Source organism: Myotis yumanensis, unplaced genomic scaffold (assembly GCF_028538775.1).
Source record: "Myotis yumanensis isolate MYYU_CA2020_CCGP unplaced genomic scaffold, mMyoYum1.0.hap1 SCAF_12, whole genome shotgun sequence".
Taxonomy (NCBI): Eukaryota; Metazoa; Chordata; class Mammalia; order Chiroptera; family Vespertilionidae; genus Myotis; species Myotis yumanensis.
Genome location: NW_027223763.1, coordinates 34,474,426 through 34,500,248, shown reverse-complemented (window position 1 = coordinate 34,500,248; position 25,823 = coordinate 34,474,426). Strand labels below are relative to the sequence as shown.

The 25,823-nt window shown below is 42.1% G+C and overlaps 1 protein-coding gene across 1 annotated transcript; it reads left to right on the top strand.

The window, feature by feature from the left end:
• Nucleotides 1–20,751: 20,751 nt before the first annotated feature.
• On the top strand, nt 20,752–24,200 carry SPATA31D1 (SPATA31 subfamily D member 1). Its single transcript, XM_070431364.1, has one exon. The coding sequence runs from the start codon at nt 20,752–20,754 to the stop codon at nt 23,761–23,763; it is 3,012 nt and encodes a 1,003-aa protein (XP_070287465.1). The 3' UTR covers nt 23,764–24,200.
• Nucleotides 24,201–25,823: the final 1,623 nt, after the last annotated feature.

Genomic DNA, 25,823 nt, shown 5'->3' with positions numbered 1-25,823 from the left:
AAACAGATGTGGGTATGCCTTTCTTCTGGTTGTGAAACTGTTAGCTTCCCACTGCCCTCAGTACAAAGTTCAAATCAAGCTTCTTAAACTGTCATTCATTGTCTCCCACAATTCAGTCCCCTCTGCTTTTATAACCTAATTTTTTGCTACTTTCATCCTTAGGCACATACCTTGTGTTTTATTGTGACCAGATATATACTGTCACAGGTTTGCTCATTGCACTTTCTCTCTACCCACAGTCTTTTCTGACATTCTAAGAATAGGACCAAGGTAATTTAATGGATTCATTATTTTTAAGTGTTAAGCATCACACATCACCATCACTCCTGCTAATTCAAGGGCTAATTTTGAGAGTATTGGCAGGATGGCAAATTGATGACCCAGATTTTTAATAAACTCTGCATTTAGTCCCCAAAGATCTAATTTCCTAGAGCGTCCAATGGTCATACTACCTGTATTTCACAAAGCAATGAGCTTTAACAAAGTACAACTTTAAGTGTAAAAATAAATAAGAAATAAAAACATACATCTTCACCAAAACATGTACCCAAATGTTCATATCAGCTTTATTCATAATAGGCAAATAGTAGAAACATTTTCAACTGATTAATCTTTAAACAAAATTGGGTATATCTATGCAATGAAATATTTTCTATAAAAAGAAATGAAACAGTGCTATGTGCTACAATGGAAACAAATCTTAAAAACATGCTAACTGAAAAGCCAGATACAAAGAGCCACATATTGTATGATTACATTTGCATGAAATGTTTGGAATTGACACATCTACAGAGAAAGTAGAACAGTGGTAACCTAGAGCTGGGGGAAATAAGAAGACAGAAGTCTAAAGGCTAAATGGGACAGAGTTTCTTTATAGTGATGAAAATGTTTTAAATTTGTGGTAATAGATGCACAACTTTGTGAATATATCAAAATCCATTGAATTTACACTTTTAATATGTGAATTGTATGGTATGTGAATTATGTCTCTATAAAGTAAACTAAAAAATGGGAAAGTTTATAGGAGCTTTTTTTATAGTTGCCAAATCTGGCAATCAACCAAGATGTCCAAGGTCAGTGGATAAATGGACTGTGGTACACCGAGATGCGGAAATATTATTTAGCATTAAAAGCAATGAGCTATTAAGCCATGAAAAGGCATGGAGGAATCTTAATGCATATTACTAAGTGAAAGAAGCCAATCTGAAAGGGCTACAGAGTCCACCTAGAGAAAATTCAGGAAATGAAAAAACTCAGGGGACAGTAAAAAAATCAATGGTTGCCTGACGTTAGGGTGGAGAATGAAATGAATAGGCAGAGCACACAAGATTTTTAGGCCAGTGAAAATACTCTGTATGATACTACAATGGTGAATACATGTCATTATATGTTGAACAAAACCCAAAGAATGTATGACACATGACACCAAGAGTGAATCATAATGTAAACTACAGATGTGGGATGATACTGATTTGTCTATGTAGGTTCATCAGTTATAACATATGTCCCACTCTGATGCTGAATATAGACAGTGGGGGAGGTGGTGTGTGTTTGGTAGTGTCAGAGGGCATTTCAGAACTTTGCCTTTTCTGCTATATTTGCTGTGAATCTAAAATTGCTCTAAAAAAATAAAGTCTAAAGAGGGAAGAAGAATATGATGAGGAGGAGAAGAACAAGGAGGAAGGGGAACACTTCATAATGCCCATCTCACTTGGCACCAACTCTGAAGTTTTCCCTGACCTCTTTCCTCTCTCCTTCCTTGCACAATACTCAATTGCTTCTTTATCTATATTTTGTGTTTTATTCCTAATTTTCTCATAGTTTTTATCACTTCATCAGAGTTGTTTGTAGGTTTCACTTACATAGGCAATGCCTTACTTTGTTAGTATTTCTATTCAAAATACTACAAAACAGAATTCAATAAGTTTGTTATGTAAATGATGGACATCTTACAGCTACTGTTTTAACTAAAGTTTTAAAGGATTTTGCCTCAGAATGTGTTCTTCAGCCTTTTTGGTATCCTGAAAAGTCTGTACCCATGTGGCTCAGCCCAGGGACAGTGATCAGGATGGGAGTGAGGACCTTCCCTAGAAAACCGAGGACCTAGGAGAGTCCTAAACTAATGACTTATCTCTAATGTGCCTCCTCAAATAGAAGCACAGTATTCTAGTATAGCTTTTGGAAATTACTCCTTCTTGGAGACAATATGACCAAGTGCAATCTGAAATCTGAGACCAGACTTCTGTGTGGTTTGTATACCCTCGTTGGGGTTGTATGGAGATCTATAGCTACCAACATCAGCTTGGCCATCTCCAGGCTGCCTGAAGTGCCCTGAGAGCTTTATTACAAAACCTAGTGGTTAAATATATGTAAAATGTGTGAGATGCATTCCTCAGAGAGATCGCATTTTAACCTTTTATTATTCATTTATAACTTACTGAAACAATGAAAATTTGATATTCAACATTCACAAAACTAAATAAATGTAAGGTAACTTTAAAAATTCTGTATCCAGGTTCATGTAAGGTAAAAATATTCTATAGGAAACACGGATTTGACGATATACATGTTCCTGAGTGTAAATGTCTGGTCACAAGCAAAAATTCCAGATGATGTTTTAGACTTTCAAAGTGCTGGACCTGGTGACCCAAATCAAGGACTCCAAACATTAAAGGGAGACTCAGGTAATTATGAGGTTACAGATGGAACGCGCAGAATATTTCACTAAGGTAAACATATATGATATAATGTGGCTAGAAAATAGCATGGCAGGGTAGGGCAGAGGGAACTAGAGGCGAAAGAGGGATGGAGGGAATCTGCTGGGCTGGTAGAGGGAGGGGCTGTGGACACACCCTCTTGAAGGTGTACCTTCTTCCCCACCCTCAGAAACCCTTTGTGACCTCTCAGTGCTCTGTGATGCAGGCCCAGCTATAAAGTCAAGAGTCTGCACTCTCAGAGCTCAGTTGCCTCAGGCAGCATTACCTTTCAGAAAATGATTTTGAACACATTTCTGAAAAGCCTCCAAGAGCTTTATCAGAGCTTCTGCGGGGAACCTTTAGATTGTTACTGCACCATAACTTACCTCTGTGTGTTGTGGTTGCTCCTCCTCTTCTTCTGTTTACTGGTGGAAGTTCCATTTACCCTAACCTTCTGGGAAAATGAATACACAAAAAAGGTAAGGAACCCTGTGGGAAGCCCAAGAGAGATTTTTATTTTTTTCCATTTCTAGTCCCACGTTTATAAATGTGTTTAGTTGGGTCAGAGAGATACCTAAGATGGGGTGTCTGAGGAGAGAACAGAACATCGCTTTTCTAGGGGAAGAGACCAGGCAGGTCTAGGGGTTTAGGGACTCAGGTTACCATATGAAGCTCGTAGAACATCTGGGTATGGTGGAGAATTCCTGTATATATATAAATCTCACAGTGATTTCATGGCCCTTGATTGGATTATTTTGAGTTTGGGATCCCTGCTAGAGATCAGAGTTCCATCGAACTTCATCATGATCATACTCCCAGGTCAGGCATAACTGGACCAAGCTTTCCTCTCTGTTGGGCTGATCAGGAGACCAGTGCTGAGCACCTGGGAGCCTCTGACAGAGGCAGGAGCTGGAGCTCTGTCCCAGGTTACAGGGTCCTATCTGAGAGAGCAAAGATGAGACTGTTGGCCCCAGATTTTATGCCCTCCTTAAGCAGAGAGCTTCTGACTGAGAACTGACCATGAATCTCATGGATACAATCCTATGAGTTTTTTAAAGAAGAAAAAATTGAAAACATTTAAAATATTTAACAACTGATATAAAAAAGAAACACATAGAGTTCCATTAATTAGTCATATTATTCTTGTATAATTAATGTCTGAGATTCCTAGGGAGAGGAGTGACAGAAATGTGTCCCACCCCCTCATTCTTTTGTTCGTAGCATCATCAGGGCAGAGCCAAGAGGAGGAGGAAAGGTGGGACACGGAAAGGTAAGGTTCTACCTGTCGATGTGACCTCTCCAAGGGTGACCCTTTCTCTCTCCTTCCCATAAGGAACCAGGTTCATGATTTCTATGATATCAGTTGCTAGACACAGTTTCTCTCATTAAAAAAAGAAAAATCCCTCAGAGGAGAGGCTCTTGGGAAGAAAGTCAGAACCTGAGACAGATTCCCTGCTCTGCTGTCGCTGGGTATGAAGCAGTGATGGGTCTGGGGAATGGGTGTTGAGCAATAGATGTTCAGAATCAGCACTTCTGTTTCCTGACTTTGTGAAAGTACTTTACTTCAGGATGATCAGATTCCTCTTTAATATAACCACTGTCCTCTATGCTTCACACAGTGGTTTTCAGCATCAGATGAAATAATGTATGTGGAAGTACTTTACAAATGAAGCAACATACACATGGGAACCTTTTAAATATTATCAATAACCATTTGACTTCACTTACTGATCCTGGGCTTTCAGAGTTATATGCCAATGGTCTCCCATAACGGGACTCCTCTGTAATAGTTCTGCTTCCACTTTCACCATGTATTATCTACTCTCCTGGTTTCTCAGATTGGAGATACTACAAGAGGGAAGAAGAAGAGAAAAAGATGCTGCTTTCTGTCCTTAAAAGGTGACTAGTCTTCCCCCCTTTTTCCTGATCCCTCCTTAGCATGTTCTATGCAATTTCAGGCATTCAGTGCAGCCTTCTGTAGTTTTGGGAGAGGGTTTCTACAGAAATGGGTATTTGAGTGAAGGCCTTGGTGTGAGTGCTATTGAGTGCATTGTGAAGTCATGGATTGGGCCAGTGTGAAGGGGCAGCAGGCTTCAGGTGCCCCCGCCCTCCAATCAGACCAGTAGGTCCTCCTGTCCTTATCCTGGTCCTGTCTGCACCTTTGCACCTCCTGTCTCCTGCAGCTCCCTGGGCCAGCATCATGATTCCACCCACTTTCGTCAGCTGTTATGTCCAGACCCCTCCTGTGAGGTGTGTAATGATGCAACCGCTGAGATGGATCAGCTGCTCTTCTCAGAGACACTGCAAGGTGCTACTCCCTCGGTGTCCCCTTTGGCTTCTGCAGCTCCTGTGACTGAGTCATTGTTCACTCTGTCCCCTGCCTTCTCAGCAGTCCCTCCAGGAAAGCTAATACCACCTCCTCTGTCTGAGCCTTTCCCACCACCCCTTTCCAATCCCTCCCCTAACCCAGTGACCCTCTTAGGTGATTTTCCATCACCAACACCATCAGTTCACTCTCTGACATCAGAGCCTTTACCTCCATTAGAATCTAAATTCACAGTGGATGATTCCCCATTCCAAACCCTTTCCTTTCCCTCTCTCCCTCCACATGACACTCCTAGAGCTTGGAAACTTTTCTGACCCTGAATACCATCTTTATTGATATCTCCATTACTCAAGGTATCAACCCCTTCCCAGATTTGGGCCCGACTTTGAATTTCACAGCATCAGTGACTTATCACGGACCACCAACCATGTCTGTTTCACCAGCACCACACACCAGTTTAACTGTGACTCAAGCTAAATCCATTCACATCTCATCCAAGCCTGCTCTGGAGAACCCTTCTCCACACAGCACTGGGGCATTGGCCACTTATGTCCCTCAAGGCACTGACCATCCAAAACTGTCAATTTCATACTTTTTCTGTCAGAAAGCTCGTGTCAGAGACCCATTGCTGTCCACCTTGGCACAAGGTGATTTCAATCAAGTTCAGAATGTGGGGTATGACTCTGAGAAAGACCTAAATACCAACATAATGAGTCTGTCAGGAGCAAATTCAATGGTAGCAGGGCAGAATGTAAGGCAGAGACAACCAGAAAATGCCTCAAGAGCACACTTGAGCAAGAAGTCTGAGGAAATCAATGAGGGTCAGCTTCCTGCGACTGTGCATAGCCCATGGCATGCTATCCATCGGGCACTTTCTGGGCAACACCACAACAAAATAAAACAGAGACGTTTGGCACTCTCAGCGGGTAAGGAAAGCTGCTTGAACACCTGCCATGAGCTTTCCTTCCTTGACTGCAGTGAACTGCAGAAGCTGGAAGCCCACATTACCAAGTTTCATTTGAGGAGGATGTGGGCCCTGCTAGCCAAAGTCCTAGAATCCATAAAGATCTTTAAATTGAGGGATACTTCTTCCCATTTCCTGTCTGATTCCAAGACTTCCTCCTCAACCAATCTGATTTCTGAGAGGGATTCCAAATCTAGGGGCTTCCAGCCGGTTAGAGGAATCTCTAAAACCCTGAATCATCCTTACCCTGCCACCTCACTTATGGGCAAGGAAGGACAGGGGACCCTCAGTCAATCACTCCTTAATATTGCCCATGGGCTGGCAGAAGAGGTTCAGAGAATTCACGTTGCCCCACAGACTCTTCTGCGTGTTACAAACAGCATCATTGGAAAAGAAAGTGAGAGAGACACTCCAAGAGCCAACATTTGTCCCCCAAAGCTGTCCATAAGGCAAGCTGGGGCCAGACATGAGCCGAAGGATCCAAGAGTGAATTCCAGTCAGAGCAAAAAGATGAAGAAATCAGAACCTGTCTCCATGCCCAACGTGTCCAGGGCTGAGGAGATTGATGCTCTTCAACCCAAAATGAGTGACATCTTGGCAACCAGCAAGCTGGGAATCTCCCAAAGGGTAAATGTGAGTGAGAGTAAAGGAGTAACTCCTGGGACAACTAAAAGCCTCCCAGCGAAAACATCAGTTCTCCAAGATCCTAAATCAGCAGACCCTCAGAAGCAATTATTTTCTGAGTTAAAGTGGAAGATGGAGAACAGGAAGCAGTGCCAGGCCCAAGGCCAACACACTCACGTGTCCCATGCCTCAGACAGCTTGACTTACAAAGCCTCCCTGACTCATGCTCAGGGTGTCTCCAGTGTGGACAGGGCAGCTCCCCAGGTGCTGCATGTCCATTTGGGGAACACAGGAGTCAGTATGAAGCAGCCACAGGAGCCTTGGGTCCCTAAGAATATCTCAAGGTTGTGCCAGGATAAGAATTTCCCACCTGCTGCAAAGATGAGGCCCACAGGCTCCACATCAGAAGAGTTTGGTGGAGGGAATGCTGGGTTGGGCACATCCCAACCTGGAAGGAAGAGATTTCCAACTCAGGACCTGCCATTAAAGGAGAGGCTCAGGAGCAAGTCTCCCCAGAGCCCATCAGAGAAGGCACAGTCTCCTCCTGAAAGCCTGTTCAGAAATCAAATGAATCGCTTTTTTCAATGGCTTCATCTTGAGATAAGCCCCACCTGCAGGCCTGCAGCTGCCCGGGGGCCTCCTGCTCTCACCACTGCTGGAGGTGTAGTAGAGATCAATGTCTACTATTTAGACAGAGACAACCTCTACAGAATTTCCAGGGAAAGAATATTTCCCACCCCCAAATAATTTTTCCTTGTGGTGATTATTGATTTGCCCTAATAAATGTTTCAATAATAATAGTGATGTCTTTTCTGTGTACTGTGATGGGGGTATAGATTTGGTGTGTTTCAGAGCTTCTACTTAGGGAAAGGAGGGATTTAGGTCAGCTCCTACTGATTGCTTTTTTTGGGTTCAAAGTGACCAGCCCCCTTTAGCCTTTTCTGAAAAATAGATATCTTGATCCCTTCCCCCTAAAATCCCATTTCCTCCCTGATGAAGTTTAAGGAGATGGGCTCTGTCTCCTACCTTTGAGCTTAGCTTTAATAAACAAGAATGGCAGCCCATATCTTCCCTCTAGGATATGCTTAATACCCTTTCAGATAGCACACAATACAGGTCTTCTGTATCTGAAGAAGATCAAGGTCAGGTATATTTTTCAGAAAATATCAGTGAAGAGACAGTGGCTTAAGCATTATTTACTAAGTTAGTGATAAGAGGATCCCACAGGTGGGTGAACCCTCAATGGGAATGTTTGGGGGATATGGCTGCAGTGGATCCTGGGCTGGTTGGGGTTAGGGTCTAGGATAGGGGTGGGCAAACTTTTTGACTCGAGGGCCACAATGGGTTCTTAAACTGGACCGGAGGGCTGGAACAAAAGCATGGATGGAGTGTTTGTGTGAACTAATATAAATTCAAAGTAAACATCATTACATAAAAGGGTACGGTCTTTTTTTTTTTTTAGTTTTATTCATTTCAAACGGGCCGGATCCGGCCCTCGGGCCGTAGTTTGCCCACGGCTGGTCTAGGAACAGCACAGATCTGCTTAAAGATCTGTCTCATGGGTCATGTTACTGTGTTGGGGAAGTGTACTTTAACCTTGACACTCAAGTATGCCTACTGGAAAGTCACCTTGGGGAAGTCATTCCTGCCCCTGGGTCTTCAGATTGTGGGAGTGGCAACCAACCAACCTTCCTTTCTTCCTTCCTTCCTTCCTTCCTTCCTTCCTTCCTTCCTTCCTTCCTTCCTTCCTTCCTTCCTTCCTTCTTTTTTTTTTTTCTGAGCAGAAACATCACTCAGCTGGGTAAAATAAAGCTGAAAGTAAGGAAAATATGCATTAGACTAAGTGAGAAAGTAAGAGTGACCTTGTTGGTGGAACAAAGGTGATAACCATCATCCCAACACTGTGATCCTGTCTTGTTCCCTAGCTTCCTCAAACTGATCTAAGCTCCTGTCCTCAAACTGACCTAAGCTCCACCTGCCCTGGCAGATCAGAGCGCTGCACAATCTGCGATGTCTCACACCAAAAGCATGGGCTCTTTCTTGAGCACTAAGTCAGTATTTGCAGGGATATCATCCCTGTTTTTGGTGATGGTGAAATCTGTTCCTTCCATCATGATTGATGGAAATATGCAAGGCCTTGCCCTTAGTGTGTGAACGTGTCACTTACCAGGAGGGAGGTGTCACCTTTGATATTCATGGCTTTAGGGGAGTTATAATAAATCTCCCCCGGAACACCTAAAACTCATGAACCAGAGGTGAGTTCTCAACTATGCACCAGGGTTACTGATATTTGGGGGCCCACCTTGAACCTCCATGGGATGCTCTCTTTGGCCAAACCTGCACATATATCCACCCATGCTATAGTGGTAGGCAGGCGAGTAAACTCCACTGGTTCATACTAAAACACAAAAATGGAATGAGTGTCCTAGTGAGCACTTCAGATACTTTTTCCAGTAAGTGCTATGAGTCCTGAGTGTCCAGAAAAAAAAAATTAAAAAACTTAGTTGTCTACCACAATCCTCTCTCACTACCACACTTGTATCTTTTGTACAGAGTTTATGCTATTGACAATGTATAAACCTTGGGGTCACCAAAAAATTGCAGATTTTGTGAAGATTGTGAGAGGGATGAAAAGGTGAAATGGAGCCTAAGGCAGGGAACTTGAGGTGAGCAGGCAGTGAGTGCTCTAACATCCATGTGGATCAAGCAGCCAATAACTCAGCCCCCCATTCCCTTCATCATCTTAGGGTCCTTTACTTCTGTACCAGTGCAGTTACTGCCACACTGTAGAGCAGGACGACCTTTGGCATATGGAACAATACAGTCTGACCTTAAACCCCTATCCTTCCAGATTATATGCCCCTTATTAATTTTTTAACTCCAGATCATTCATATTTCCACTTACTCCCTGGCAATTCACGAAGCTCTTGTGTCCCTCCCTTACCAAGATAGAATTGATGGCCTATCTATCGGGTAACCAACTTTTAAACACTCCACTATAAATGGGCCCCTTCCAGTCCCCTTTAGTCCTTCCTGTCTGGCATAATTTGAACTTTGTGTTTTTCCAGAAAGGTCTTTGTATAAGTAACTGACCATTATTGGATTAAATCAATCAATTCTACTGGTGCCCCAGAACTATCTGGAAATCATTAATTACATAAATAACTATCCCTGGTTACTAACATGTGAATAAAACAAATGGAGCTTAGGTCCCTGTTTCCTTAATCCATTCTCTCTCCAAAGCTACTAAATTCTATTTCAAATCTCTTTTACTTTCCTCAAGCTGAGTCCATCTCCACTGGCACAGCAGATGAGCTAGAAGACATGAGATGGGAACTTTTCAACAAAACACTTCAAAAAGCACTTTCACATTCTTCCTTTTTCCTTCCTGTTGCATGAAAAGAGGTTTCCTCCCAACCTCAAAGGAATGATACTTCCTGAAATAACCTTATTGAGAGAGAGCTAAATTCCCGTCTTAATGGACTGATGCACCCTTGCCAAATACCCTTTTGCCCCTCCCTCTCCTTATGAGGCATTTAACATCTTTTATTTTTAAAAAGCTTATGGTTACAGAAAAAACATGTACAAGAACAGATACTGCATATCTTCCCATGTACCCGCAACTCAACTTTCATAATTATAAATTGGCATGTGTAATAAATAGATCCCATTTTTACAATAAAAGTGAAAAAGCCCATTGAAACATCTTCCCATCCATCTCTCAGACATATTCCATGTGCCCATGTCAAAGCTCTCACATTTCTTTGATATTTATCACATGTGGGACACATGTATGCACCACAGATGTAAACAGCATTGGTGAGGGAAAAGCCTTGAGCTGCAAAGGCTTTGGCAATCAGTTCTGTTCCGCCTTTAAGTTAACCCTGAGGAGTCATTTGAGTGAATTCTCTCAACCCCATGAAAGAAATCATCTTACAGAGCAAATCCCATGCACAATATTGCCGTTCCTTAATCACAGTGACTACACTGACATGCTAAAAGTACAGAAGTAGGAAACTACATGTTGAGTTGGCATCACTATATGTGTTTTCAAATATTTAGAAGAAATATTTTCCTGTCACATTTAAAATAAGATATTGTGTTTTGAGTTAAACAGTCGATCAAACATATGTGTTTATCTATTCTCACTTTATATTCCATTAAAAGTAAAAGATTAGATGTTCAATATCATTAGCCATCAGGGAATGCAAATCAAGAGCACTATAAGATAGCACTACACACACAAAAAGATAGCTAGTATCAAAAAGTCAAATGTTAAGTGTTGGTGAGCATATATAGAAAGTAGAACCCTCATACATTGTTGAGAATAAAAATGGTGCAGCCATTTTGAAAAATGTTCTGGTACTTCCTCAAAATGTTAAATACAGAGTGTGGGAAGAGCTCAGGAGATTTATCTCAGTGCTGCGGCAGATGCAATGGCGTGAGCACACTCCGCCTGCACAAGCTTCCTCAGCACACCAGGAAGTGGCATCGCCCGCCTGAGCTGACCTCTTAGAGCCCCTACATAGTACCCTGATCTTTCCTACTATTGGTTGCCCTATGGATGTTGTAAACTTCTAATTGTTATATATGTTGCTGCACTCACACAATAAACTTGGATCTGCGTCACTGAACCGGTCCCCAGAGTCGGATGCTTCGTTAGGACTCCGTTCAGCCTCACCCCCTCGGGACCCCCTGCTTCACAGAGTTAACATTTGACCCAGCAAGTCCACTTCTAAACATATACTCAAGAGAATTGTAAACATATGTCCACACGAGAACTTATAAAGGAATGTTCATAGCAGTATTATTCATAACTAGAGGCCTGATGCATGAAATTCATGCTCTCAGGGTGGGGGGGGGGGCATCCCTCAGCCCGGCCTGCATCCTCTTGCAGTCCGGGAGCCCTTGGGGGATGTCTTACTGCCGTGGAGGCAGGAGAGGCTCCCACCACCACCACTATGCTCACCAGCCATGAGCCTGGCTCAGGGCTTCTGGCTGAGTGGCACTCCCCATGGGAGCACACTGACCACCAGGGGGCATCTCCTGCATTGAGCATCTGCCCCCTGGTGGTCAGTGGGTGTCATACTGACAGGTTGTTCTGCTGTTCAGTCTATTTGCATATTAGCCTTTTATTATATAGGACTAGAGGCCTGGTACATGAGATTCATGCACTCAGTGGGGTCCCTTTGCCCAGCATGCACCCTGTCAGAGCCCGGGAGCCCTTGGGGGAGCAGAGGGGAGTGGGCCTAAGCCATCAGTTGGACATCCTTAGCACTGCCATGGAGGCAGGAGAGGCTCCTGCCACCACCACTGCACTCACCAGCCATGAGCCGTGAGCCTGGCTTTTGGCTGAGTGATGTTCCCCCTGTGGGAGCGCACTGACCACCAGGGGGCAGCTCCTGTGCGCGTCATAGCGACCAGTTGTTCTGCAGTTCGGTGGATTTGCATATTACCCTTTTATTATATAGGATAGTCAAACAGTGTAAACAAACCAAATGTCCAGCAACTGATAAACAGGTAAATAAAACATGGTATATTTCGAAAATGTAATATTTTGGCAGTAAATAATACTGATATGTGCTATAACATGGATAAACCTTGAAAACACTATGCTAAGTGAATGAAACCAATTAAAAATGACTACATATGAAAAATATACAGATAAGGAAATCTACACAGAGAATTAGTGGTTTCTTAGGGCCAGGGGTGGGGTGGGGAGGGAGGAGAGAGATGATCGCTAAAGATTATAAGCTTTCTTTTTGAAGTCATGAAAATGTTTTATTTATTTATTTAGATTTTAATTCCCCTCCACTCTACCCCATCTGAGGATATGTTTTTTTCTAATTGATTTGAGAGAGAGAGAGAGAGAGAGAGATCTGTTGCTTCCAGTAGGAGGAACCTGTACCTAGGTATGAGCCCTGACTTGGAATTGAACCCACACCTTTTGGTGTATGGGATGATGCTCCAACCAACTGAGCCACCCAGCCAGGGCTGAAGTCAGGAAAATATTTTAGAAATGACTGTGGGGATAACCATGTCTGTGAATATACCAAAAATCATGCAATTAAGCATTGTAAATGGTTGAACTGTATGGTATATGAACTATAATTTCAATAAAGCTGTTAGAATAAGTAAAGGGTTTAGAAGAGTATGTACTTAAGAATGACAAGAGGGCATAGGATATAACAAAAGATGTCAACATTTCTGGAAGATGGAAATCCAGGTGAGGGGTTTCAAGTGACTAGCAGACAGAGGAAATGCTGGCAAAGCCATTCACTCCACAAAACCCAGAAGTCAAATGACTTGGTGGACCAGATAAGAAAGAAATTAGGGGTTTTATGTGGTAAAAATCTTGATTTTTAAAAAATGTTCTATATTGCATAATTTTTAAAGATTATTTTTGGAGGGCATGGGGGGAGTATTTTGTACCGTCTTGTTAAAATGTTAGCGTGTTTCAAATGTGCAGAGGATCCCAGGTTACTTGCCTGGGATAGAACCCAAGACAACTGTGGTAAAGCTGGCACTGCACATTTCTGTGTTCTGGGTATGGTGGTGGTGATTGGCTGTGGGGATCAAAGGCAGAAATCTCAAACTTAAGCTAAAATTCAAGACAACAGTCCGTGGTCCGTTTTATAAAATGTATTTAAAATTTTGCATGGAGGGTAAAAATCATAAACCCTTTGTCTAGATATACCTACATTTTGGCCCATTTACTCTCTCTCTCCTCTCTGTTGCTGCCTCCTTCCCTTCCTCCCATTTCTCTATATATGAACACACACATATACATTAATGAAAACTATCCACATATACCTGAATATTTGAAAATACGTTTCATGCATCATCCACTTTCTTTTTTTTTTTTAAAAAAATATATTTTTGATTGATTTCAGAGAGGGGGGGAGAGAGGGAGAGAGATATCATGAGAGAATCATTGATTGTCTGCCTCCTGCACATCCCCTACTGTGGAACAAGCCTGCAACCCGGGCATGTGTCCTTGACCAGAATCAAACCCTGGACCCCTCAATTCGCAGGCTAATGCTCTATCCACTGAGCCAAACTGGCTAGGGCCATCCATTTTCTCTTTGAATATTTCATTGTGTGTTTATTAAGAAAAAGCAGTGTGTCTTAATACAGTAATTACTCCCTTCAGTAAATTTAACTTTTGGCATAAAACTTTTAACTAATTTCCCATTCTTATTCTATTTTTGCCAACTTACTGAGTAATGTCCTTTGTGTTTTGTTTGCCAAGAAACTCTTCCATTACAAGATTCAGTCTAGATTCACATGCTGCATTTAGTTGTCATGTGTCTTTAGTCTCCTTTAATCTGAACAAGGTTCTCAGCCTTTCCTTTTTGTGACAAGGTCCTATGTGCCATTTTTATAACTACTTCTCACCTGGAAATTTCTTAGTGAGCTGACCTTGTTTATTCTTTAAAAGATGTTTTTGTGTCCTAGCTGGTTTGGCTCAGTGGATAGAGCGTCAGCCTGCGGACTGAAGGGTCCCAGGTTTGATTCTGGTCAAGGGCACATGCTTAGGTTGTGGGCTTGATCGCCAGTAGGGGATGTGCAGGAGGCAGCCAATCAATGATTCTCTCTCATCATTGATGTTTCTCTCTTTCCCTCTCCTTTCCTCTCTGAAATCAATAAAGATATATATTTTTTTAAAAATGATGTTTTTGCAGTTGTGAGTCCTAACGACCTTAGAAACAGCCAGAACCAGGCTTGGTATAAAAAAATACCAGAGATACAAAGATGTTGAGGGATTTTTCTGAATCCCTCAACAGACAAGGGAGGATATGAGGGGGGGCGGGGGGAAGGCTTGAAGTGTGCCTTCCTTTTCGGTGGGGACAATGGCAAAGCTGTGGATACAGAAGACAGGCAAAGAAAGGAGCTGACATTACTGGTAAAACTTCCTCATATGGGAGAGAAAGGATTGTGTGTCTGGGGTCAAGACTGATTCACCAAGACTCAGTGAGGGAATGCAGGCAAGCAAAGTAAGGAATTGACACAGTAGGCTTCATTTCAGAAATTTATATCTAAAGAATGAAGCTGAAGAGTTATTATTAAATGATTAACAGGCATAGAGAGATTAAATAAAAACATATACACCACCAACAAACACACACACATATTATTGTTTTAAAAGCTATGAAGATGCCAATAGGGATTTTGGTAAAAAGTTAGAAAGTAGAGTGAGAAAAAAATCATAAACTTTTCATGGAAGAAGTAACCATAGATGTGAGTCAAGAAACACAAAAATGTGTTTCTAATGGGTTGTGCTCTTTAAAAGTTATGCTAAAGAAAAACCCATTCTCTAAGTCAAGGTGAGTTTGGTCCTGTGGGTTGTAGGCCAGTGCAACTGTTCTGTAAAGTAAAGAAATTAAAGTGTTGCAGGGAGAGAAGGGATTTGGCAGAAAGAAGAAAGAGGGAAGAACAGGAAGAGATAATGTGTGGCTAAAAGGGGCTGAATAGCCTAAAAGTGATACTGGAAGAAAAATTATTTTCTCTCTCTCTCTCTCTCATCGTTTTTGTTCATTGTTATAGGCTACTCTGTCCTTTCATATTTTCAGTAAATGTGGATACTTTAGGGAGATATGCTGATGAATAGATTTTAGGTTTCATTCAAGTAGAAACACATTATATAAAAGGGGAAGCTGCTGTTGAAGACAGAGTAGATCTTGGATGTGTAAATCCATGGGCTCAGCAGACTTTGAAAGGTTATGTGGAGTCCAAAATGAGATCACCAAGCATTAAAGGGTCTCAGGTACTACCTGGGTAACAGGAAGAATAAACAGAAAAGTTCATTAAGGTAAACATAGGGTATGGTGAATGGGTGGAGTTGGAAGTTAGGTTGGAGCGATGCAAAGGGACCTGTAGGAATGGACAGATCTGCTGGGCTGGATGATAGGGGTGGGTTGTGAGTTCACGTTCCCTTAGTTGTCCCCTCCCCCACCCTCAGAACCTCCGGTGCCTTTGCTGAAGCTCTGTGATGTGTGTGGGCCTGGAATTCTAGTCAAGAATGTGCTCTCAACGTCCAGCTGCCTGAGGCAGCAAAGAACTTTCAAAGATGCAAACCACCTTCTTTGTCTGAGCAGGCTTACTGTACCATGGCTGAAGTCCTGCTCACCTTCCTAGTGATTCCCATCTTTGCCTTCCTGTGTGGGGTGGGGCTCCTTCTTCTGTCACTGTATCACCTAAAGAAGGATCCATCTTTCCCAGTATTTTGGAAACAGAGAGACGTCAATCAGGTAAATATTAAATTTATAAATAATAAATTGTTCCAAATACATGCATTTAATGTAATCAGATTTTCTCTAAGTACTGCTTTAGCTGCATCTTACAACTTTAATTTATATTTCTATTTTCACTTAAAATTTTTTTTTTCTTTTGAGACTTTTCCCTTCACTCATGTGGTTGTAGTGTGTTGTTTAATCTCTAAATATTTTGGGATTTTCCAGCTATTTGTAATGGCTTTCTAGTTTTAATTTCTTTATAGTCTGAAAATATTCTTTGTATGACTTCTTTTATATTTGTTATAGTGCGTTTTATGGCACAGAATGTGGTACATCTTGGGGAATGTTTCATGTGTGAATTCTGTTGTTGGATGACGTTTTTATAAATATTGGTGAGATCAAGTTGATTGACAGTGCTGTTCAGGTCAACTATATCCTTACCTATTTCCTGCCTGCTGAATCTATTCTTTTCTAATAGAGGGGTGTTCAATTCCTCAATAATAACAGTGGATTCAGCTATTTCTACTTGCAGGTCTACCTCACATATATGTGAATTTTTACCTCACACATTTTGATACTTTGTTGTTAGAGGTTAAGGATTATTGTGACATCTTGGGGAATTGACCCCATTGTTGTTATGTAATGCCTCTCCATGTCTGAGAATCCCCAAGTCTGTGTCACATCTGAATGGGATCTGAGGCTTGCTTTGTTTATGCAAACTGCTTTTTCTTGCTTTTAACGTGACTTGTAATTTTTTGTTGGAAGCCAAACATGACGTATTGGGTAACAAGAACTGGAGTAAACAGACCATCAGCATGAAGTTTTATGTTTTCTGGGTAGGTGTTGACTGTGTTTAATATTTACTGTAGCTGTATATGTAAGAGTCTTCAAATTATTTTAGTTTTTTAAAAAATGTTGTCTCCTGTGATGTCTTTAGGTTTCCCTAAGTCTCCTCCTTAAAAAGAGCCTATGCTTAGCTGCTCTCTCAGTGTGACCCCCTTACTATTCTGGAGCTCTTGTTGATATGGTGGTAAGGTCTTGGGGGAGTGCATATGATTAAATCTTAGGCCTTTAGTGCACTAGTGTCCCTGGATCGTGATGTCTACAAGTGCTTATCACCTTTTTTCTTTATCTTTTCACTCTTTAGATGAGACAAGAAGGCTAGAGAGTGCTGCAATTGAGTAATTTTCCTTCTCATGTAAGATAAGGCTCTGGTAATCCTTTTGTCAACTGAGGAGGCTTCTGTGATAGATAACACTCAGGGAATATTTAAAAATGTTTCAAAATGGTTATCTTTCACCGCACTCCCCACTTTGGCAAACAACATGAGAGTTTTTTCATTGTGAGAACCTAATGAAGTTCTTGGGGGTAAATCCATAAATAGTTGGGGGCCCCACAGGACCTACGGCAATTTGTCAATGTGTCTTTTAAGTGTCCTACCAGTCTATGGTTCCAGTGGCTTCTGCTCCATTTAAGTGGATCTTGACTATGATTCTCTGAATTTACTATCTATGAAAATTTTGGGTAGAGCTTTGCCCTTTGATCTCAATTCTCTGATGGCTCCGAGAAAAGTAATTGCTTTTCCATTTTTTCAGGCTTTTGCTTCTATAAACTGGACAGATGTCTTTAAATATAAGCAATTTAAATATCAGACACAGAACCATACATTTCCCCCCCAAAGAATGATTCTTTATTTTCCTGTTACTCTTCTCACATTTATAAGTGAGTTTGTTTGGGTTAAAGAGATGGGAAGTCTGAAGAGAGAATAGAGAACATCACTCTTGTAGGGGAAGAGACTGAGCAGGTCTAGTGGTTCAGGGAAGATTAAGATTTCACAAACCATCTGGGTGTGGTGGCATGTTGCTGGATAAAACCTCAACACAATATATCTGTAGTTCTAGACTGTGTTATTTAGAAAGTTTGGAATCTTTGCACTTTATCATGAGTCACATTCCCATGTCAGGTGTCACTGGACCAAGCCTTCCTTTGTATTAAGCTGATCGGGAGAACAGTGTTTAGGCTCTGAGTACCTCTAAGTGGGGCTGGAGCCGGAGCTCTGTCCCAGGTTACAGGGTCCTAGCTGAGGGAGCACAGATGAAACTGCTGGTCTCAGATTTTATGTCCTCCTTAAGCAGAGAACTTCTGACTGAGAATACTAAGAATGAACCCATAGATACAACCCCTCTTTCAGTTTTTCTAAGAAGAAAAACATTGAAAATATTTTATCCCCCTTACAACTTAATAAAAGATAAAAATGCAAATTATATTAATTGACAGAGAGAGTTGTATTATTCTTGGATCATAACTGTCTCAGTTTCCTATGGAGAGGAGTGAAAGAAATGTGTCTTAGCCCTTCATTCTTTTCTTTTTGTTCTCAGCATCAGGGCAAAGCCAAGAGGTGGAAAAAAGGTGGTAGACGGAAAGGTAAGGTTCTGCTTTTTTTTTTTTTTTTTAATATATTTTATTGATTTTTTACAGAGAGGAAGGGAGAGAGATAGAGAGTTAGAAACATCGATGAGAGAGAAACATCGATCAGCTGCCTCCTGCACACCTCCCACTGGGGATTTGCCCGAAACCCAGGTACATGCCCTTGACCGGAATCGAACCCGGGACCTTTCAGTCCGCAGGCTGACGCTCTATCCACTGAGCCAAACCGGTTCTGGCAGGTTCTGCTTTTTTATGTGAGATTTCCTTTCTGTACTTTCCATGAGGTCCTAGGTCCATAGTCCCTGAGGATGTCAGTCTAGATACAGTCCCTCTCAGAAAACAGAGCCTTCAGAGGAGAGGCTCATGAGAAGACACTCAGAACCTGAGATACTTCTCAGATTCCCTGCTCTATATTTGTGGGTATATGAAGCAGTGATGGACATGGGTGTTGCCCACAGGTGGCCATGTGAGATGTTGAGAGCCAGACTGCTGTCTACTAACTTTAAGAACGACTAACTTTCTGGAATTGAAATTCCCCTTTGAGATAACCATTGACCAATGCTCCTCAAAGGGTTGTTTTAAATATAATATGAGATAATATATGTGAAAGCCCTTTGTGAATGATAAAACAATTCACACCCGAGCTTTGTTATTATCACTGAACATGTGACCTTGAATCCTAATTTTTGGGGCTTTCCAAATCCAATCTACCAAGGGTACCTTTCAAGAACATTCTAAATAGCCTTCTATAAGATGTCTTTGCTTCTACCTTCATCACTTTCCTGGTTTTTCAGGTTGGAAAACTTACCGGAGTGAAGTGGAGGAGGCAAGGAAGGTGCTTTCTCTTCTGCAAAGGTGACTAAACTTTATTGCTTTGATTTTGTAATCCTCTTTTTAGCAGTGTCTAAGGCTCTTTAGCAGAGTCTAAGGCAGTGATGGTGAGCCTTTTGAGCTCGGCATGTCAGCATTTTGAAAAACCCTAACTTATAGAAATTTTTTGATATTTACAACCATAGTAAAACAAAAATTTATATTTTTGATATTTATTTTATATATTTAAATGCCATTTAACAAAGAAAAATCAACCAAAAAAATGAGTTCGCGTGTCACCTCTGACACACGTGTCATAGGTTCAGCATCACTGGTCTAAGGCTTTTTAGTAGAATCTAGTTTCAGTGAAACCTAGGATTGACAGGGGAAATCATCAGAATCAGAATGTGAAAGCCTTTGGGAAAGGAGTACAAATTATATTGTGAGATCAAGGAAGTATTGAAATGGAAAGGATTGTATACAGTGTGAAGCCCTACCTGTGCCAGACCTGCCAAGATCCCAAGATCTGGTCCTGGCAATAGTTTTTTTGTTTGTTTTTTATTTTTTTATTTCAGAGAGAAAGGAAGAGGGGAGAGAGAGATAGAAACATCAATGATGAGAATCATTGATTGGCTGTCTCCTGCACACCCACTACCAGGGATCAAGCCTGCAACCTCGGCAAGTGCCCTTGACCGGAATTGAACTCTGGACCCTCCAGTTCGCAGGCCGATGCTCTATCCATTGAGCCAAACCAGCTAGGGCCTGGCAATAATTTTGTACCTCCTTTCTCTGCAGCTCCCAGGGCCATCATCATGATATCCAATTTCATCAATTATGTCCAGACCCCTTCTGTGAGATATGTAATAATGCAAGTGCTGAGGTCAACCAGCTGTTGTTCTCAGAGGCCTTGGAAGATGCTATTCCTTTGGCTTCCACAGTTTCTGGTACTGAGGCATCATACTCTCTGTCTTCTGCCTTCTCAGTAGTCCCACTAAGAGACCCAATCCCTACCCCTCTGCCTGAGCCTTTCCCACCACCACCTCATATTTTCTCCCCTAATCCAATGATCCCCATAGTTGACTTTGTTTCACCTTCACCATTGGGTTACTTTCTGCCACTAGACCTTTTCCTCCTTTAGAATCCAAATTCCCAGTAGACCATTTCCCACCCAAACCCCCTGCCATACCCGTCTCTCACCACATGACAATCAGAGAGTGGATCCTTATTCTTCAATAAGATTCTATTTTGTCTCTGAATACCATCTTCTCAAGTGATACCATCCTTACTCAAGATATCAACTTCTTACCAGGTTTGTCACAGTCAACGAATCCCACTGATTCATCTGCCTGTCAACACATCCCACCAATGCTGTCTACTTCACAACTACCAGACTGCCCTTCCACTGTGATTCAATCAAAATCAGTTTTCCCCTCACTGAAGCCTGTTCCAGAGGACTTGTCTCCAGATAGTACTGGTGGACTGTCCACTCATCAATCAACAATCAGAGACACTGACCATTCAAACCTGTCAATATCAGATATTTCCTGTTGGCAGGCTTATGCCAAGAACATGTTTCTCCCCACATTATCACACTCTGATTTTCAGCAAGAGCATGTTTTTCTCCATTTACCAGAGACCAGTCTCTGGGGAGACTCTGTTTCAAAGCACATGGAGGCCAGTAGCCATTCTTTCCTTGGCCTTAATGTCCAGGAACTCCTGGAGAGACAAATAAAGAGAAAGGCTTTTCAGATTTTAGAGAAGAAAGAAAATAAGCAGGGGCCATTTTCAAAACAAATTTGGTCAGAATACCAACAGCCATCTTTAGGGAATTCATTGCAACTACTTGATATACAGAACACCATAGTCCCCCAAACTGACTGGGACATTGAAGACAAACCAGAGCAGTTGCGCGATAGCCAGGAGCTATTTTATGTCAAGACACTGGAAGAAAACTTGGAGCAGAAATATAGCCAGCTCTTCTGGGGTCTTCCTTCTTTGCACAGTGAGTCCCTAGTAGCTACTTTCCTGGTTTCCAATAGTAGTTCTCCACTAGAAACTCGCTTTGTCTTATTCAATGGAATTTGTAATGCTTCTGTACTCAAAATGCAGCATCAAGGATCTCCACCATTCCCTCATTTCCATTTCCTTCCCCTAAACAATGTAGATCCTCAACATTTGCCTCAAATCAAGCCCCAAGCACAATATTTCACTCAGGTCCAGCCCCAGCCCCAGCCCCACTTTCAATCCCAACTCGCAATCCTACCATCTTCTTCTTCATCCCAGATTAGGGACTGTGGAGTGTCTTTCAATAGATCTCAGAATGAGTCAGACTCTAATATCTTGAATGAAAATCAACACCTGGGATGCCATATGTTGCAGATTCAACAGGAAAGTTTGCAGGGCTTAGTCCCTGTTCTCCAAAAAGCTCAAGATGCCACTTGTCCTCAAGCTCCCAACCTTCCATTGGTCAGCCAGTCATCCCATGCCTATGTACCAGTCTCCATCCTTCCTGGCCATTTTCATACCACCAATGAACCTCAGGGGCAACTGCAGCTCTATGCTCCGAGTACGGTAATCCCATTCCAATGCCATCATGCCTGTAGGAATCTAGAGCCTCTAGAACTGAGGGCACCTCAGTGTCAATTAACAGAAACTTCTCTGCAGAAAGACGGGTATGCTCACTTACAACTCTCTGAGCTTCAGGGAGAATGTAGCAAGTCACTAGGCAAGAATGAATTGTGTTTCCCAGGACATTTGTGTGAGGGGGTTCCACAAAACTTTCAGCTAAGGGAGGACATAAAGAGGAATCTTGGATATATCCTAGAGAAGAGCCCAGAAGACAGCCCACAAAGGATCTCAGAATGCTACCTAGTAAAGCGTCTGAGGGCTGCCTCAGAGACAAAGAGTAACTGTGTGTGTCACTCGAGTCACTTAGGAAAGAAATTATTAAGTGTCTCAAGGAAGGGCATAAACTGGAATAAAATTAAAGCCATTCTTAGATTACATTTGAGCAAGAAGTCTTCACAGATCACTGACGGTAGAATCCCTATAGGTGTGTGTCATTCATGGATGGCCGAGGACAATACATGGCCGCCTCCTGGGAATTCCCACACCAATAAGAAAATTAAAAATTCAAAAAAACCAATGACTGGTAGAGTCTACTGCCAGATTACCACTCTAGAACTTTCTTTTCTTGATCCCAATACTCGACAAGTGCTTGAAGCCCATATTATAAGGTTTCGTATGAATCAGAGATGGGGCCTCCCACTAAAGGTTATTCAATCCATAAAATTATATACAGCAAGAGAAGGCAAAACATGGCCTCTTCCCCAATTTGACTTTCCCTCCTCAGCCACCCATATTTCTAATGTAGTTTCTGAAGCTGAGGTGTTCAAGCCCCTTGAGGGAAGCTCCAAAACTTTTCAGGGAAACAAGCTGGGAATAAATTCAGTTGGTATCCTGGAGTCTCCTCTACCAGCTTTCCCATATGTGAGCTGGGAAGGACAGGGGGTCCTGAAAACATCACATGCTGGTATGGAACATAAGCTTGCAGAGAATGTCCAGAAAACTGAGTGTAGCATGCAGACTTTTCAGCCCCTCAGGCACCACACCATAGACAAAGGGAGACAGAGTGTGATTGTACTGAACAATAGATACAGCCCAAAGGTGCCCAGGAAGCTAGCTGGAGCTGGACATGAGCCAAGGAATGAGAATGTGAGTTTCTGTGATAGAGCAACATTGATTCAGGGCCAAAAGACAGTGGTAGAAAATTTAGAATATTTTCCCGTCTCCAAAATGTTCAGTGAGATATTAAAGGCCCAAGAGCCATATGCAATTAAATCACCATCTTGTGACATCTTGACAACCCAGGAGTTGGGCGTCTCCCAAATGATAAATGTCAATATGAGTAAAGAAGAATCTACCCTGACCACTGAGGATCCCTCACCAAAAATATTAGAGCCCCAAAATTCTAAACTATCAAACCTGCAAAAACAGCTCCTTGATGAGTTAAAACTTAAATTGAAGAGCAGGGAGCAAAGCCGCAATCAAGGCTGTCCCACTGACATGTCCCTTCCTTCAGATAGCTTTCCTTCCCTAGCCTCACCGCCTCTGCCCTGGAGCATCTCCAGCGGGCACATGGGAGTGTCCAAGGGGCCTCATGTCCACTTTGAGGACAGCACAGAGCTCAGGCAGGAATCCTGGGTCCCTAAGAATGTCTTATGGAAGTGCCAAGGTATCAATTTACCACCAGTGGCTAAGAAAGTGAGAACTTTGGATTCCAAAGCAGGAGAATGTAGAAGTGAGAATTCGAGTGCATGGATGTCTAAAGCTAGAAAGAAGAGCCACCCTGTTGAGGACAAAGAATTAAAGGGCACTTTCCTGTCTTTGTCACAAAATGAACAGTCTCCTCCTGATAGTTACTTCAAAAAAAAGAGGAGGGAATTTTCTCAGTGGGTCAATTCCAAAAGAAAAAGTAAAGAGCTGGAAACTCGCCAGCAAAAAACCAACTTCGCATCAACATTTGCACAGGAACATGACTTAGCTGAAAGTGAAGCTATCTTTTTGGATTGTGGGCTTTCTGAAGCTCATGAGCTCATGATAGCCATTGGGAAGTTCCTAGAGGAAAAATTGCCTAATAGTCATGAACTTCAGGCCTTCCATTTAAGTCAAAAGAAGTAGGAACTGCAGGCCTAGGAAGAGCCTGACAAGGGACATCCCTCCAACTCTGGGGGGCTCTGTCTGACCCACTACCAAGAAGAATGTGCAAGTACCAAATGCTGTAACCAAGAATTTGTCACTAAGTAGAGTTTTCTTGCAAGTGTTACAAAGAACAGAGTCAGGATCAGACATTCCTCAGAAAGTTGTAGCCTTCAAGGACCAGCTGCTGTGCCAGAGTCAACATCCTTCCCCACACTCTTCGGTAGCCCATCCAAGACCCACCAGCAAACATCAATTATGCCAGGTCCCTCCAGCTTCCCCCCCCCGCCCCACCTGCCCATGAAGACACTGCTCTCAGAGATTTGACTCTTCTTTTCAAACAGAAAACATTTCTCCAGCACCACCAAGGAGAAAAAAATTCTTTAAAGAAATCAATCATTTGGTCCTTGTTGACAAAGCCTCACCATTTTCATGACAACAAAGCCTCTGATGAAAACAATCTTTCTTTAAAAATAACCAAAGATATTGATCCTGCTCAATAAATGTTTCTTGTAATGGAGTAGGGTGTCCTCTGTGTACTACACTGGGTCTTGGGTTTTTCATATCCATGAACTTGTGCTTAGAAAAATGAAGGAGTCATTTCAGTTCTAGGGGATTTCCTCTTTTTGTTTCTAAAAGATGACCAGTCCCTTGTAGGGAGTCTAGGTGGCCCCAGTTTTATCCTGGGATCCTTTATTTGACCCTGCTCAGATTTCCTGTAGTTAAAAACATTATTTTCTCATAGAGAGTACAACCTTTCAGGCATTTTCAAAGTGAGAAAAACCCTAAAGTCCAGAACTTGGCTCACACTGTCTTTTTACCTGCTCCCTCACATATAACCAGAATCCTCCCTTGTTACCCCCCAAAAGTTTTGGAATTGGAAGTGGGAAAGGAAGGGTGTTTAGGAGCAGAGGTTGGTGGTAGGGAGAAATCTTCCTTTTAGGTCTCTTGGTGAAGAATAAATGTCACATGTTCCTAAGAGCTCTCTCTCCCTCATGAACTTTGGGGTGATGGGTTATGTTTCCCACCCCTTAACTTATTCTAATGAAAATGTGTAGCAGTTCACCGTTTCCCATTCCTCATCACTTACTGGAGCAGAAGACATGACAGAACTTGAATTTCTGAAAAGAACCAGAGATAGGAATAATTTCCTGAAAACAGTGGCTTAACTTTTATTTAGAAAATTCCTGACTCCAGAGTATCTCATAGGAGGGTAGTCATTGAGTGGGGTGTATATGAATGAGGTGTATATAAGTGGGGTATATATCAATGGATAGTCCTTGAGTGGGTTACATGAATGGGTTATACTGGATTGGCCAGGGTAGGGTCTAGGAATGGGGTGGGTCTGACTGATGAATCTGTTATAAGTGGGGTGTTAATCTCTCTGGTAGTCATATTTTGACCTCAGTGATGAGGTTTTCCTGTTTGTGACAGTACCTCAAGGGACAGGAAAAGCTCTTCCTGCTTCTCAGGGAAATCTTTTAAGGATGCCTAGCTTGATAGCATTATTACAAGACCAAGAGATCACCTGGCCATCACTTGTAGGAGTGGTCACCAGGAAGCCACCCAGAATTTTGGGGAAAGGGAGACAAATAGTAATGAAAACTAATGGTGGAGTGAGTGGGAAAGAAGAAAAGAATGAGGAGAAAAATGATATCATTACAACTCATGACCCCATCCTGGCTATCCATTCCACCAAACATGATCTTACCTCCAACGTACCTCCTGGAGACTAGCCAGGGCTTGGTAGAGCACAATGATACCATTTTAGTATAACAAATATGTAAGATGATCATTGAATATGAAAACAATATCTCCAAGGATGTCGGGAAGTTGTCCTCCTACATGGTGCCTACCTTCCCAGCCATACTATATCTTACACCAAGGCTCTAGAAATTTAGGGTTGTTTTAGTTAACTCTTGCTATATAATGGATACTTCAAAATTTAGTGCTTTAAAAAACAGATATTTATCATCTCACAGGTTTTGTGGGTTAGGAATGTTGACCTAGCCTACCTGGATTCTCTGCTTCAGAGTCTCTCA